We start from the raw sequence: 15,564 nt of genomic DNA, 5'->3' as shown, positions 1-15,564 counted from the left end.
GGCCACTCACCCAAGTAAGAATAACTCGGTGTAGTCCTACAAGAATAGGTACTTTAGCGGCCTCATGCTCCGAGAGGTCAGTGGAGGTCATGTTCTCTCAGATTTGGCACAGGCTGTGGTGGTGTGCATCCCAGTGCAGCTTCTGGAGACTTCCTTGGGCCTCTCAAGATCCACGCCAGGCCAAGTTCACCTTTGGTTTCTGCTCCTGGAATGCAGTGTCTATAAGTGCAGAGGTTATAAGAAGGGCCTTGACCCACAGAGCCCTTTTGTTGCTTCCGTTTTACAGTGACCTTTGGGTGGCTGGTGGAGGAAATTTATTCAGCATCTGAGCCACACAATGGTATTCAATTAAGACAAGTTACTCAACTATATTCTCCCTGAAGATGAGAGAAATTAGCATGTGAGAACTTACTTCCTTACACAGGTGATATCCAGACCCTTTGAGGTAACATTCAGCGTTCTGTCAGTTGATGCCATGAAGTCCTGAAATTCACTTTTCTCCATGAACATAAATGTTCACTTCATAATATTTACATGGAAAAGGAAGGGTATTCAATATGGAAAAATAAGTAAAGGTTGGGACTCACTGTACTCGATAACAAAGAAGATATTATCTTTCTTTTTTGTTTTTCCAACTTAGTTCTTCATGGCCTCGACTTGGAGAGTGAGCACTGCATCTTTGAAAACGTCGGGGGGACGGTGACTCTGATACCCCTGAGCGGGTCTCAGTGCTCCGTGAATGGTGTTCAGATCATGGAGGCCACACACCTAAATCAAGGTATCTGGTTTTTGGTTTTCAGAGTTCTTTGTGTATGCCGTTGCTAGAGAACAAGTTGGCCAGGTAATGGGAGAATGTGTGCATCTTAGAATTAATTGCTCGTTAGTTATAAGAAATATGCAGACTGTTTGCTTCATTATGCTGTTTTCTGTTTTGCTGGAGGACTTCTTTATAATTCCAGTTGTCTTGTTGAATTAAACATATATATAGTTGTCTTAAAAATTATTGCTCTTATGGAAATATGACTTTAAAGGAATTTTTTTAAGTTAAAAAAGCACCTTTCAAATGCAAAATCTTAACACAGTGCCTGCTGTTAGTAACTTTATTACCATATTTGTATTCTTTTTGTGAATAGTTGTGATTGTAGCATACATACAGGATCTGGTATCATAGCTTTTTCTTTTTAAATAATTTCAGTTTTATGGAAAATTTACAATTCTCATACAAAGAACTTTTTAGTTTTAGAAGCATTTGAAGGTAAATCACCAACATGATGCCCCACCACCCCTGAATACTTCAGTGTTTACTTCCTTTAAACAATGGCATTTTCCTGTGTAATTACAAGATAAGCATCCAGATTAGAAAACAAACTTCGGTACATTCCTGCCACCTGATCCTCAGACGCCCTTCAAGTTGTCGTTTGCCTAACAATGTCCACTGTGGGTCCGGGATTCAATCCGGCATCATGTGCTGCATTGAGTTGCCCCACCTGTCTTGTCTCTTTCAGTCTGGAAGAGTTCCTTTGCTTTCCTCTGACTCTTGGGACTTTGGCAGGTCAAATATGTTGCAGAATGTCCCTTTACACAAATGTAGCATCTATCCGCTGCTTCCTCGCGATGACACTAATATTGTGTCTTCTTGACAGGACTGTCCGAGAGATGATGCCCTGTTTTTCCCACATCCCATTACTGAGGAGATGCTTGCTTTGATCATTTGATTAAAATGGAGCTTGCCAGGCTTCTTTACTATGAAGCTACTCTCTTCCTCCTTTTTATTAATAAGGATATTGGGCAGGATTTTGAGATCATAAGTACCCATTCTTTATCACACTTTCACCCACTGGTTTTGGAACCATGTTGGGGGGTGCTGGTGTCTGATTGAATTATTATTCGGATGGATGCCAGGTGGCAATCTCCCTCCTTCTACATTAGTTGGATTTTTACGGTAGGTATCAACAGGGTCACATGACTCGCTATTTTATTTGGTAGGTCTTGGTCTGTCTGTCATTATTTGTTTTGATACACAAATTGTCCCAGGTTTGGTGAGTGGGAGTTGCTCCAAGCCGATTTCTGTGTCCTTGGATCTTGTCCCCAGCATCGATGAGCACTTCCTTAATTTCTGACACAGTAACATGTTCTAGGCTTATCTCTTATACTTTGCTGGAATCAGCCAGTTCTCCAAGGAGCCTTGGTTCATCTCAGTGGAGAATGGGATTTAGAAACTAAGATCTGAGCTGTAGACGTATTCGTCGCTCTTGAGGTGTTGCTGTTCCCAGGTCCTGTTAGTCAAAAGAGTTAGGGAAAGTGTGTGTCTCTGTGTGTACAACACATACAACTATATTTATGTCTGTATGTGTGTCAGCATTTCAGCATCTATATTGCTGACCAGGAGTTCATATCAGTACCTCTAATCCAACACAATACCATAGCATTCTTTCCAGTTTTTTCCTTTTTTCGTATTTGTAAATAGCTCCCTTTTCTGATAGTGATAAACCTGACTTCCATTATGTAACCAGTATCCTATCACTTCTGCCCCCTCCTCATGCAGGGATCCTCTTCTTCCTGTTCAGGCTTTGACACCCCATGCTGGACTACCACGCCACTGCCCTCACTTTTCTAGTGCAGACACTGAAACTTATTCCCATTCCCATGCTGATGCCTGCTTTGCATAGTCCCGCCTAATGGCTTTTGTACTGAGTCACGCGAGGAGGAACAAAGGAAAGAGTTGATATACCTTAAGCCCCCCCTTTTTTTCTGTATATTATGCCTAGTTTTATGATAACAGTTTTTCGTAGTTACATACTATCATGTATCTGGTTTGACATAGGAATTGGACACATGGGGGAAATTGGACAGATGGAAAGCATATAGTTCATTGGTGTTAGTGAAGTCATGAGCAGAAATCAGTTGTAAGGAGTTATCTCAGAAATGAAGGATGGTATGGTACCAGAACCATCATCCTTTTATAGGAAGGGTATAGAATCCACTGAAGACATTCTAAAAGCAACTAATGGAGTACCCACCCATGAACCTACCACCAAGTCATCCACTCATCATCCATTGATCTCTTCATCTGTTTTTGTACTATTAGTATTTTTCAGTGTCAGGGTAAGTTGAGCTTGGGAAACATTTGGGTACCTTGGAGCTGGCTGGGAATGTCAGAGTTCAGCAGTAGCCAGTGACTAGCCCAAACCAAGGATACAGTGCCCAGTGATCATTACCAGAGCAGCATTTTCTGCTTGTCTGTAACCAGGACAAGGACTCTGGCAGTAAGGGTTGGAGAAGCTGGTTCTTGCTGGACAGCAGAGTAATAGTCATGGTGAGAGGCTGTCTGCCCTGAACCCAGAAAGTTACCATAATTGGCCAGCAGACAGGAGGTCACTATATAGGGCTTTTCAGTGGCTGTCCTGCTTGTGAGCACACCTGTTTGTTCACGCTTAGGACCTCAGGTGGAGGGCCTGCTGCTGTTCCTCTGGGCAGCAGGGCTGGTGCACAGGTCATGGTGAGAGGTGGGAGATGGGTCCCTTTGCGCAGTAGAGATCTCTGTAGGGGCTGCATCCCCGTCAGGTCAGGGGAAGTTGACCTTGCTCTGATGACTGTGTATTGTTATGGGATTTTATAAGAGGCTTGTACTGGTTTCCAATATCATCGTTAATGCATGAGTAGAACTTTAGAATTCATTTTGAAATATTTAATCGTTTAATACATCTGGGGTAGACCTAATTTAATTTTTTCCATATTGGTTTATCATTTATTATAACCTTATCTCATGCATGCTAAATACCCACCTCTCTTTCGAAGAAATTTACTTTCCCAAAAATGAACGCTGACACATAGCAACGTATCTATTTTGTGGCTTTCCACTTTGTTCGTGTACTCTGTATTTCTACTTTTGTACAGGTATCACACAATTTTAATGCTTGTTATGTTTTAATATGCTTTAATTTCTCTTCTTATTTGAGTGTTTTTGTGCTATTCATACCTGTTAATTTTTTCAAAGAAATTGTAGAATCACTGCTTCTGCCATTATGGGTCAAATAGTCTCTTGTGGGTCCTCTTGGAGGTTAACTTTTATGTGTAATGGTGTTTCTCTGAAAAAAATCAGTTTTAAGGTCCCAACAATACACTGTAAAAGGAGCTTTTAGAGCACATATTGTTTAACAGGGAAACTGCCTAGAACTTACTGTTCAGTATTGGGGTTATCTTCTACCCTTTGCCCACCCACCCCCATAGAAAGATTATTATTTATTTAGTTCAAAGAATTTGCTTATTATTCCACTGCCATCTGCTTATATAGCTATGATTATGTCTCTAATTCTCTTGGGAATTGAGGCATTGAAGGTAAGTAATAAATATATTTCCCATATAGTATTTTTATCAAGTTTTTTTTTAATCTTAAATTTTTACCTTAATTGAAAGTCCATTTAAAAAATATGCCTATTCAGGTTAGTGATGACTGAAACTAAATTTTTGACTTGTCCTCGGAAAGTAGTACTAATTGACATTTAAGGTTAATGGTCAGAATTATCTTTTTCCTGTGGGGTATCTTGTTTTTATTACCATGGTGCCATGATTTGGGCTTGAGCTCCTCTGGTGCTCTGCTGAGCTACTGACATAAAGCTACCGACATAAAAATGCCATGTTCCAAAGCATTAAAACACCGTGCACCAAGAACAAATGTCATTAGCAAGTCTTAGGGCAGTGAAATGCAAGATGACTTTGTGTTTCAAGGCATTACATGAACGAAACAACAGAATACCGTTTTTTTTAAATGCACATACTTTCAGACTGAAACATCTGACCAAGGAAAGCCATGTGTACAGTCCTTCCGAAATTCAGGGTTAGACTTCTCCACATACCTTCGTTTTTGAGGATTATTAAAATGAGAACTGGAACATGTTTTAAAAACACAACATATGCAGTGTGTTCTTTTTGGTTATGAAACTATGTAGTAAAAGCAAAAAGATGTGAATGGGACTAACACATGCCTACTTTGGAATGGTGTTAACCTCTGGAGAGGAAGGGGGAGTCCTGGGGAGTCTTTTATCAGGTAGGGCTACAAAAGAATTTTCAGCTGTATTTGTAAGATTTGATCTTTTAACAAAAACCAAAAACAAAACCAAACAAACAAACAAACAAAAAACAAGACCAAAATGAAAAAGAGAAAGAATATGGACTTCATTAAAATATAATAATTGGGAAACAGAATTAAACATATCAGTATATTCATACTCCAAAAATTACTTGGCTTTTGCCCATGAAGCAGTTTAAGTGAAGGTGTCAAGAAGAGATGGATGTTAACCCAAGTCACAGCCATCTAACTGTATTGAGTCTGCATTTGACAGGATTCCAGGTTTACCCTGCATTACCAGCAGCTTCCTATCTTTTCACTATCAGTTTCCAGTTTATTGCTGATATTTGATCCTTAAATGTCTCTTTTCATTAGTAAATTACTTCATTTGGAAATGTGTTAGGCTGTCCCCTTAAAAAGCACAGGCAGTAATTACCACTTCCTTATCTAGATCACTTAAGAGATTTGTGAATGTCAACTAATAGGAGATTTACTTGTATTTAGCAGATTTTCACCATTGTGGGAATTTTTTTTTTTTTTTTTTTTTTTTTAACCTGTATCAGTTAACAGCCTTACTTCGGGATTGTATAAACAGTACTTCCCCTGCCTTAAATTATAGGAGTGTTTCCATCTGGCAACATCACTAAAATGAAAAGCGTTTGCTAGTGCCGTGGGAATTAAATGAGATGACATACAGAATGTGTGTTGTCTAAAGCCCGGCACATGAAACCTTTCTCCTCCTCTTCCCTGAGTTCTTCCAGAAGCCACGCACGGCACGTGCAGCATCACACCTGAGTGTGCTCTTCAATTGCTGTGTTCTCTGGAGCTTACGTTCCTCAGTCCCACGATGCCATAGAATGATTGCATCAAATGACTTTATAGAATAATAGTGTGATTCTGTAGAAAGGAGGCAATTGCTAGAGAAGAAAGCATGAATTTGACCAGGGTATCTAGTGCATAGGCCTTTAGCTGTTCTTGGTAGTGACCTTAGGCTTTTCTTCTTCTTTTTTCCAAATACTTACTATGAAATGGTACAAAAATCAAGTGAGTTACAGTTCAAAAAGTATTTCAGCATTTTCTATATAATTGCTAGGAACTCTTCTCTCTTACGTTAATTATTATTATTTTTGTCCTTTTACTATAAAATGTTACTCGAAAGCTGATAGTTGTTAAAAGGTGATTAATTTTCCCATTCATATCAGTGGACTCCCTTGGTCATCTGGCAGGTTTTTCAGAGCTGTTGAACGTTCATCTCTTCTTTCAGACATGCCGCAGAAACTGTATCTGGGGACTTTACACCTAGGTGCTTCTGAATGCGTTATGCTTGAGTGCCAAAATATATTTGCATCTATTCAAGTACTCAGAAAGAGGTAACAGGTGATCATCTGGGGAGTGGAGCTGAGGAGGCTTTGATAAAATTTTCATTTGCTTAAGCGCTGCTGTGAGTTGTTCAGTGGCAAATTAAGAAAGAGTTTTAGTGGAACTAGCAAGGGAAATGGATCTTCCAGCAGCTTTTCCAAGGTATCTAATGAACAGAAGAGATCTTTTGTACACTGCAGCCAGCCAGCAGATATCAATGGCTGGCCTCCCAGTTAACTCACCTGTACTTGCTCATAAGTACTCACTATCATTAGATTTTTTCCTCAGACTTGAGATCTGTACATATGATCCCCTTTTCTTGTACATGGATGTTTCAGTAGATGCTTTTGAAAGTCAAAGCCCTGGCTCTTCTTAAAGACTCTACCCAAAGCCCACAGTTCTTAAAAGTGCATCCCCATATCGGTAACATCAGTAGTACCTAGAGCATTTTGAAATGTTCCGTCCTAGACCTACTGAGTCAGAAAATATAAGAACGGGGCCTAGTACTTTAGTTTTTCACAAGCCGTGTAAGTGATGTTGATGAACATCTGATATGAGACCAGCTGACCAAAACTAATAACACTGAAGACAGTTTCTTGGTGTCCCAGATGTTGGTGTACACGACAACCATATGATAGTCCCTTTAACCTCTTTCTTCTCTTCATTGGATTCATGTCTTGTTAGAGATTTTTCATGACCTCTCTGTTCCTTTTTAAATGTCACTTTTAGCTTCATGTTCCATAGAGTGGCTTGACAATGTGCCTTGGCATGGATTTCTTGATGTTTAGCTGTTTTGGATTTGCCCAGCTTCTTGAATCTGTAGGTTTATGTCTTTCTCCAGATTTGGGAACTTTTCAGTTATTATACTCATTCAGTCATAGTCAAAATTAAATAACTTGTTTCCACCCTATAGTCTTTCTTCCCTTGTTCTGGGACTCCAATTACATGACTGTTGAGTATTTTAGTATTGTTCCACAAGTCCCTGAGGCTCTGTTTACTTATTTTTACCCTTTGGTAAGCTTTTTTTTTTTCTTTAAAAAAAAATTTTTTTTAATGTTTACTTATTTTTGAGAGAGAGAGAGAAAGCATGAGTGGGAAAAGGCAGAGAGAGAGGGAGACACAGAATCTGAAGCAGGCTCCAGGCTCTGAGCTGTCAGTACAGAGCCCAACTTGGGGCTTGAACTCATGAACCATGAGATCATGACCTGAGCCGAAGTCAGACACTTAACTGAGCCACCCAGGTGCCCCTCTTTTTTCTTTTCAGATTAGATCATTCTAATTGGTCTGTCTTCAAGTTCACGGACTCTTTCTCTGTCCTTTCTACCTTTCTATTGAGCCTAACCAGTGTGTATTTTTATTCTGGTTGTTGTATTTTTTTAGTTGTACTATTTGATTCTTCTTTGAATAAATATCCTTTATTTCTTTGTTGTAACATTTTACCTTTCAAGATTATTCTCCTATTTTTGAATATTTATATAATAGCTGATTTAAAATCTTTATCAAATAAGTTCAACATCTCTATGATCTCCACGTTGACATATGTTGATTGATTTTTGCCATACACGTTGAGGTTGCCCCACTTCTTCATATGCTGAACAATACTAGATTGCATCCTGGATATTTTTGATATTTTGATATGAGACTCTGAGTCTTGTTTAAATCCTATGGGAAACGTTGATTTTGTTTGGTTTTTGTTTTGTTTTAGCAGGCGGTTGACCTGGTTGGATTCAGACCGTAAGTTAGAATTAGCCTCTGGGGGTTGTGATTCTAGTTCCAATGCCAATTCAATTTTCAAAGCCTTTGTGGTGCTATTCTGGTCTGTCCCGTGTGTGCTACCTAAGGGCCTGTCTGGGACCTGAGCCGTAGTCTGTATCTTAGGTCAGTCCTTGAAGTCTTTGTGTGCTGTTGAGGGTCAGAACTAAGTGGCGGAGGAGTTCATAAATAGTTCTGTGAGTCTGATTTCCTGAACTTCTCCTTCTGTGTCAACACTGAAGAGTCTTTCCATTTCTGTCATCTGGCTAGAAATCTGGAGCTTTATACTACTCTTTCATGTTCATTCTGTGCTTGTGCCCAAGTCTGGGGCCAAGAAGGAAGAGGGCAGAGAGAGAGAGAGAAGCTACAAGACTGTGCCCCACCCTCATGGGGATCATAGCTTGTCTGATTGGAGAGGGATTTCCCCTTCCTTGTAGGTATAGGCATCCGTGGGCCCCCTGCTGCTTCCTCTGTTGCTGCCAGGACACCCTCTCACTCCACCTTGAACCTGAACTAGAGGGCTTCTCCTGGAGTTCTTTCATTTGTGCTGATGTCAGCTTTTGGGTTTCCTCCTAGACTAAGCCAGGGAACACTGGAGGGTGCAAATAGTACATTCCCTGTCTGTCCATTGGTGCTTCAGATCCCTGTCTTCTTCAGCCCACCTTCTACTGCTTACTTGTCAGGGCCCTTGAATAACTCCTGCCTGCATTCTGCCCACACTGTAGTGGCATTCAGTGGGACAGACAGGGCGGGGTGTGTTTATCCATCTGTGCAGAACCCAAACTCCTCCCACAGGGTGGCTGTAGACTGCCAAAAAGGGAGAAATTTACCCAAAGCTGAATTCTGAAGTGGATAATGCATTTGTCAAAATGGCACATGGGGAAAAAGTGATGTAGATGTGCTTTGACCAAAGTGTGTGGCAAAGAAGTGTCTGAAGCCTGGAAGGTGGGTGAAGTGGAAACCAGGAGCAGTGGGGGACCAGGGCTGCTGAATCGTGGCAGGTTTCTAGGGCTTGGGAACCGTAGACTGCAAGGTGTTCACCATTCAGTCAATGCATAATATGGTCGCTGACATGAAGGACAGTGTGACATTTGTGTAGCCCAAGGGGGCTTGGAGATGAGCAGTAACACAAGAGGGGTGATGGAGGGAAGAGACCCTTGTTGCTGCTTGGAGAGAAGGGAGGCATTTGGAAAGAACTATTTTGGAAGGAACGATAAAATATTGACAGCTTGGAGTGTGTAGGAGGCTAGAACTGAATAGTTGAGCTTGTTACTAACAGAATAAATGGTACTGTTGGCAACAAAGAATATGAAGTAAAGAAAGTTACTAATAGCCTGACCAGTTAGTATAATGCCTTCCATTCAGTACCTTAGAATTTGTCATTTTATATTCTACTGTCTGAAATCATCCTCTAATTATTTCATACAGTTTCTGCATTTTCCTTCAGAAGAATGAAAATTCCTTTTTGCATCTCCTGTCAGGCTTTCAGAAGAGAAAAATCAGCTCCCACTTGCCCCACCCCCACACACATCTAAACATTTCTTTGGGGATGGGACTGGAATATCTTGGGATTTTTACATAGCTCCAGAGTCAACCCATGCACACACTTGGACAAATAATTCTTGATGGATTATTTGGCTGGAAACCTCAATAACAAAGATTGAGAATCAATTTACTTTCTTCTCCAGAGTCTCACAATGTAGGTTTGCAATTTTTCCTTTACCAAGAGTGAACAAGGATTTAAGTAATTTATCTAAATCAGGAAATTGTAAATCCACATTTGAATTATAAATGTTGAAAGGGAGGGGGCCAGGCCTATGTGGCCTTTTGACAAGGTGTCATGTGTATTTATATCCTTCACAAATACTAGCAGACGACCTGATGGCATGCTTTGACACTGACGTCCGTTACCCTTGATGCTGAGTGCCTGTCACTTATCCAAGCTAGCTTTGAACTCCAAGCCACCTATCCTGTTTGAATTTGTCAGTATTCATATGAAATTTTCTTACCACGAGCACCATGTCAGATCTTAATCTTCCCCGTCTCATTGCCTGAAGCCGTTTGGAGATAGAGAAAAATTACTATAATTCAGGTGTCTTAAGTAATAACATCAGTGTCACAAGAGCCCAAGGCCTTCAAACATATTACTTAATGCGTTCTCAAGTACTGGCGTTATTAGTGGAAATCAGACTTTCTTTTATCAGGTCCTCCAAATGGTGCCATCATCATAACTTATTTTAATGTAAATATTTTGAGGATGTTTTAAATCAGAAGGAAAATGATCCTACACAAACAAGTTTTAAGAACTTCACCCATCCTGCCTTACCCTGACCTGTATCTCAGTACCATTCTAGAAAATTACATTCCCTGGGGCACCTGGTTGACTCAGTCAATTGAACGTTTCAGGTCTCATGGTTCGTGGGTTCGAGCCCCACATCAGGCTCTATGCTGACAGCTCAGGGCCTGGAGCCTTCTTCGGATTCTGTGTCTTCCTCTCTCTCTGCCCCTCCCCTGCATGTGCTATGTCTTTCTCTGTCTTTCAAAAATAAATGAACATTAAAAAAAAAAAAAATAGAAACTTATGTTCCTAGACAGAGATTTGCTTTTCTGACAATTGTTTCCAAAGTGAAAACTTCTCTTTCACGGAGCATGCTTTAGCCGTCTGTTATATCCTGTCTGTGTGCTTGGGGGGGGGGGGGGCAAGGCTTTCTAAAGTAATCAAATTCAGAATTTGGAGACTGAAGCAAAATTTCACCAGGCCCCTTATTTTTTGGCCTCTAAACTCCTGTTACATTGGACCATCCACTTTTGGGAAGTATAGTTTTCTTACATGTTTGTATTAATTATAACCCAGAATTAATTAATTTGTACATTATCACCTCAGAAATATTCATATGACAACATTTAATAGGATAAAAGAGTTGATTTCTTTGTGCCGTCGCAGAATTAGAAAATCTCACATAAAATTTGAGGGTAATTAATAGTGATATTAACGATTATTGTCACTATACTGCTTAGAAATCCATAGAAATGTTTACATGTTTAATTTCACTTTCAGTGTACCTGAAATACTAAAACAGAAAATCTTCTGTGAAATCAGCATTCAGTGGTTTCATTCATAGAGATTTAAGCAAAGCATTTTTTTTTCTTTCTTCCTATCTTTTTTTTGGTTGTTGTTAACAAGTGTCTCTGTGTACCCTTTTACAATGTCATTTCCCTTCCATTTCCTTTTAACACCATCTGGAACTTGTCTACCTTCTGGTATTTAACAGGCTCTGAAGTAAACTCAAAGAAGCCATCATGCATTTTAAGGAGGCTTAGATATGCTCTAAAAATTACAAACTAAACGCATCAGAAAAGTCCATCTGCTGTGACTAATCATGTTAACCTCCGATCAAGGAGTAGTTCATGGTTAAAGAGTTTAAGATCTGGAAGGAACCTTAGAAAGTATCCAGTTTGATGACTAGATAAGGAAACTGAATTCTGGAAAGGGTGAGCTTAACTCACCCTTGGCCACACAAGAGTTTGGGGCAGGGCAGATGCTCTGGGTCTTAACACACACAGATGTTAGGTAGATATGTACATATACGTACGTGCATGTGTGTGTCTGAGTGTGTGTGTGTGTGTGTGTGTGTATACACACACATACATACATATATACATACATACATATATATACATACATACATATATACATACACACATACATACATATACATTTATATATATTCAGGAGTAAGTAGGTTGGTAGGTAGGTTGGTAGATAAACTGATGGATAGATGTCCCAAGTTTTTCTTCTAGAGCTTCAGACCCATATTTCTGCCTGCCAAAGGCATCTCAAATTCATTATGTATAAAACCAAACTCAGGCTTTCTCTCCCAACCCAATATTGGTCCTTTTTCAGTATTCTCAGTCTGTGTGAACAGCTCCCCGTCCAACCAGCTGTTGCCTGCCAGTACCGAGGAACATCTTCTTTACCTCCCTTGTCCCCATATGCAGCCCATCATGGGGTCCTATTGACCTTATCTTCTACACATCTTCCTGATTTGTTTATTCTCCTTCTCTCCTCTCCCCTTCCCCCCAGTGCTGAACCACCATTGTCTTTGACCTGGACTCTTGGAGTAGCCTCCGACCTTATTTATCTGCATCTACCCTTGCCCTCTTTGCTTTCTTCTTCAAACAGTTGAAAGAATGAACTTTCTGAAACTCTCATCCAATCATGTGATGCTGCACAAAGCCTTTCACCATCTTCTTATGCACCCTCATGAAGTAAAAGTTGCTTTACTGTATCTTGAAAAATTCTATGTGGTCTCTTCCTTTCCCTCTCTCAAGCTTCATTGTGTGTACTGTTCTTCTCCCTTTCCTGTGCCGTAGGCATTTAACTGTCTTCCAGTCACTCAGCATCATCACCACCACCACCACCATCAGTTTTTCCTGCCATGGGACCTTTACACATGCCACTCCCTCACTCTCCGTGCTTCATCCTCAGAGCTTGTCTTAGGCACCGCTTCCCACTTCTTCTTTCCCTAACCTCCTCTAAATCAACCCTCTTCTTATGTGCTCTTTGAGTACCGGGCAGGTTATCTCTCCTTTAGGTGTAGCTTTGCATCTAATTGTGGACTTATTTGATTATTCACCTCTCTCTCTTACTTATAAATTCCATGAGGGCAGGGCATATGTCTGACTTGTTCAACTTTGTATCTGCAGTGCTTATCACAGTGACTAGCATGCACTCAAGGTTCATTAAGTACTTGTTGAATGAATGAATGAATGAAGGAATGAACAGCAGCATAATGTAAAAACAAAGCCAATTTTTTAAGTCAGTAGGTTTGTTGAGTAAAGGAATAAAATGAAATAGAAAGAAACCAGCCTTAACAGAGCCTCTTTTTTTTTTTTTTTAATGTTTATTTATTTTGAGAGAGAGAGAGTACACACGCAGGAGGGGTAGAGAGGGAGGGAGAGAGAGAATCGCAAATGGGCTGATTTGGGGCTTGATCTCATCAACCATGAGATCATGACCTGGACCAAAATCAGGAGTTGGACGCTTAACCGACTGAGCTACCCAGGGGCCCCTAACAAGCCTCTTTCTATGTGCCAGGCAGTTTATGCACATTATTTAGGTAGAAACAAGGAATGGTCATGGATAATTTTGTTTTCTTTTATAACTCTTAAAGGGATTTTTATGTGTATTTCATGCAAATACATGGGTGGCAAGATTATTTTCAATGATTTAATATGATATGAAATATGTCTCTGAAATACCATTCTATTTTTCCATTAACATATTTTAGCACTTTTCAACCTGCATGGCTGGGCATTTGATTAACAGGAAAAAAATAAAAAAAGAATTGGATTAAATGTAATTAGCACATTGAATATGATTGCCTTATTAATCTCTAATTTCCCTTCCAGAGCATTAAATATACCTATATCCTAGACATGGCTGCTTAACTTTTGACTTCTCTGTATGGCACATAGTTCTGAGTCCTGGTCATAAAAGGCATAGAAAACACCTTTCTTAATGATGGTAATGGTGCCTTTTCATGATTGGAAAATATACGAGTATAATTTTCCATGAGGGGGATAAGCAGGTTGTAGATTGGTTACTATCTACTACTATACTTTTAAATCTCTGAAAACTGTGTTCTTCTTTTCATATGGACTCCCTCTCTGCTAGATAATGACAACTGCCAGAACCAACCCTTTCAGTAGTTCCCTGGGGTTATGACCTAACCTGTTAGGTTTTAACCATGTTGAATTTGAGAATCTGAGGCAGTATGTTGAGTAGGCAGGTGGATATACTGGTCTGAAGCTCTAGAATAGCCACCTGGGGCTACGATATTACTTTTGAGGCCCAGGTAGGGAAATAGTAGCCAAGTGAAGAGGTTGGTGACTGCTGTTACCCCACAGGTCACGTGCCCTGTCCAAAGGAGGCAGCCTTCAGCAGCCCAGGGATTTTGGCCAAGTGGCAATACAAATCTACTGATACATTACCTTCTAGTTTTTGAAGGGAAATCAGAAAGAAACTCAGTACTTTATGTAAAAACTGCAGATTTTTAACTGGCAGCTAATAATTTTAGTTTCTAAGTTTTCGCGGGGCACACAAAACATCTCTGAGCTGGTTTCTCTCAGGCCATCAGTTTGTGACATATGATGCAACTTCTCTCCCTTGGCTCTCCAAGTCCTCACAGTGTCTGTTCTATCCTGGTGCTGTTTCTGATGCCCTGCATTTTGGGTGGATTTGACTCCCTCCTCTCCCCGCAGCAGGACAGGCCCGTTTCCCTGGTCAGGCTTAGCCCTTCCTGTGGTTTCCCCAAACTGGAATCACTTCTCTTGTCCTGGAGCTGCCTTGTGAGACCCAGCTGAGGTCTGTCCCCACCTACAGCAGCCTTGCACACATCACTTAGGTGCTTGACCCCTCATCACATGTCATCGTCTTCCGTGGTTGACTTCAGTGGATATGTTCTGTCCTCACAAAGAAGTTGCATTCTTTTTCAGGGCAAGGATTGAACATGGGGGTCTCTTCTAAGGTGTGATAGACTCTTCTAAGGTGTGATAGACTACTCCCGACGACGTAGTGAATCTCCTCTGGAACATCGCTTCCCTTAGATGCCTCTGATGACAAGGAGCTCACTGCCGTCTGTGGCACCCATGCCAGCTTTGAGCAGTTCTGAATTTAGAAAGTGTTTGTTTGCTTATTTGCTTAAAAATGCTAAAATTTGTCCCTGCCCTTACTTAACATTTTTGTTACCCTTGGGTACTTGGCTTGAATTCTGTTGCCTCTTGTGTGATCATTTTTTGAATAAGCAGAACCCTGGTCCATCAAATGGAGCCTTTCTCGTGTGTCTCATGTGGCCACCCAAATTTTAACAGAGTTTTAACAAGAAGCAGTGTTTTCACATGGTAATAGACCCTACACGTACACAATTTCTTTCCTGTCAAATCCTGAGGTAGATGTTAGTAGTGGTTACCTGTACTCTGCCGATTATACCATGTTTTCTTTTGAAAGCACTTTCCTTTGGGATTTCTCCTTTTACTGGCATTAATAAACATTTCCCAAATTTGTGACCATATGCTTTGGTTGGTATTACAGCATCTCTTTGTAGAACTTACTGCTTTTTTTTCTTCCTAACAATCAAAACTATAATTATCTGGATATTAAGTTTTAAATCTCGTAATATAATGCTTGAATCCATCACTTCTGCCTTAGTAACATGAGTATTGTGACACTCAGCTATAAAAATAAGAATATTTGCAGGTTTAAAATTGGCTTATATAAGCAGACTTTTGAGACTAGGTCTTTCCCTTATTATTACCATTTTATAGTGCACTGGAAATTACATTTCAGGTGTAAAATTCCACAACATGATGTTGTCAACCAACCG

The 15,564-nt window shown here is 40.2% G+C and overlaps 1 protein-coding gene across 11 annotated transcripts in view; it reads left to right on the top strand.

Annotated features, from left to right (window-relative positions):
- The window catches only part of KIF16B (kinesin family member 16B), a 288,842-nt gene that overhangs the window by 145,155 nt on the left and 128,123 nt on the right, over positions 1 to 15,564 (top strand). For all 11 annotated transcript variants that reach the window (XR_002083782.2, XR_002083783.2, XR_008417797.1 and 8 more), the window contains one exon: positions 641 to 778. Coding sequence is in view for 5 of the 11 variants with exons in the window: in XM_053890449.1 (XP_053746424.1) it covers positions 641 to 778 (138 nt within the window). In the remaining 6 variants the exon portion in view is untranslated. The remainder of the gene's footprint in view (positions 1 to 640; positions 779 to 15,564) is intronic.

Source organism: Panthera pardus, unplaced genomic scaffold (assembly GCF_024362965.1).
Source record: "Panthera pardus isolate Hobbes unplaced genomic scaffold, ASM2436296v1 HiC_scaffold_25, whole genome shotgun sequence".
NCBI classification, from domain to species: Eukaryota; Metazoa; Chordata; class Mammalia; order Carnivora; family Felidae; genus Panthera; species Panthera pardus.
The sequence above is the reverse complement of the archived record's forward strand: the minus strand, read 5'-3'. Positions and strand labels throughout refer to the sequence as shown.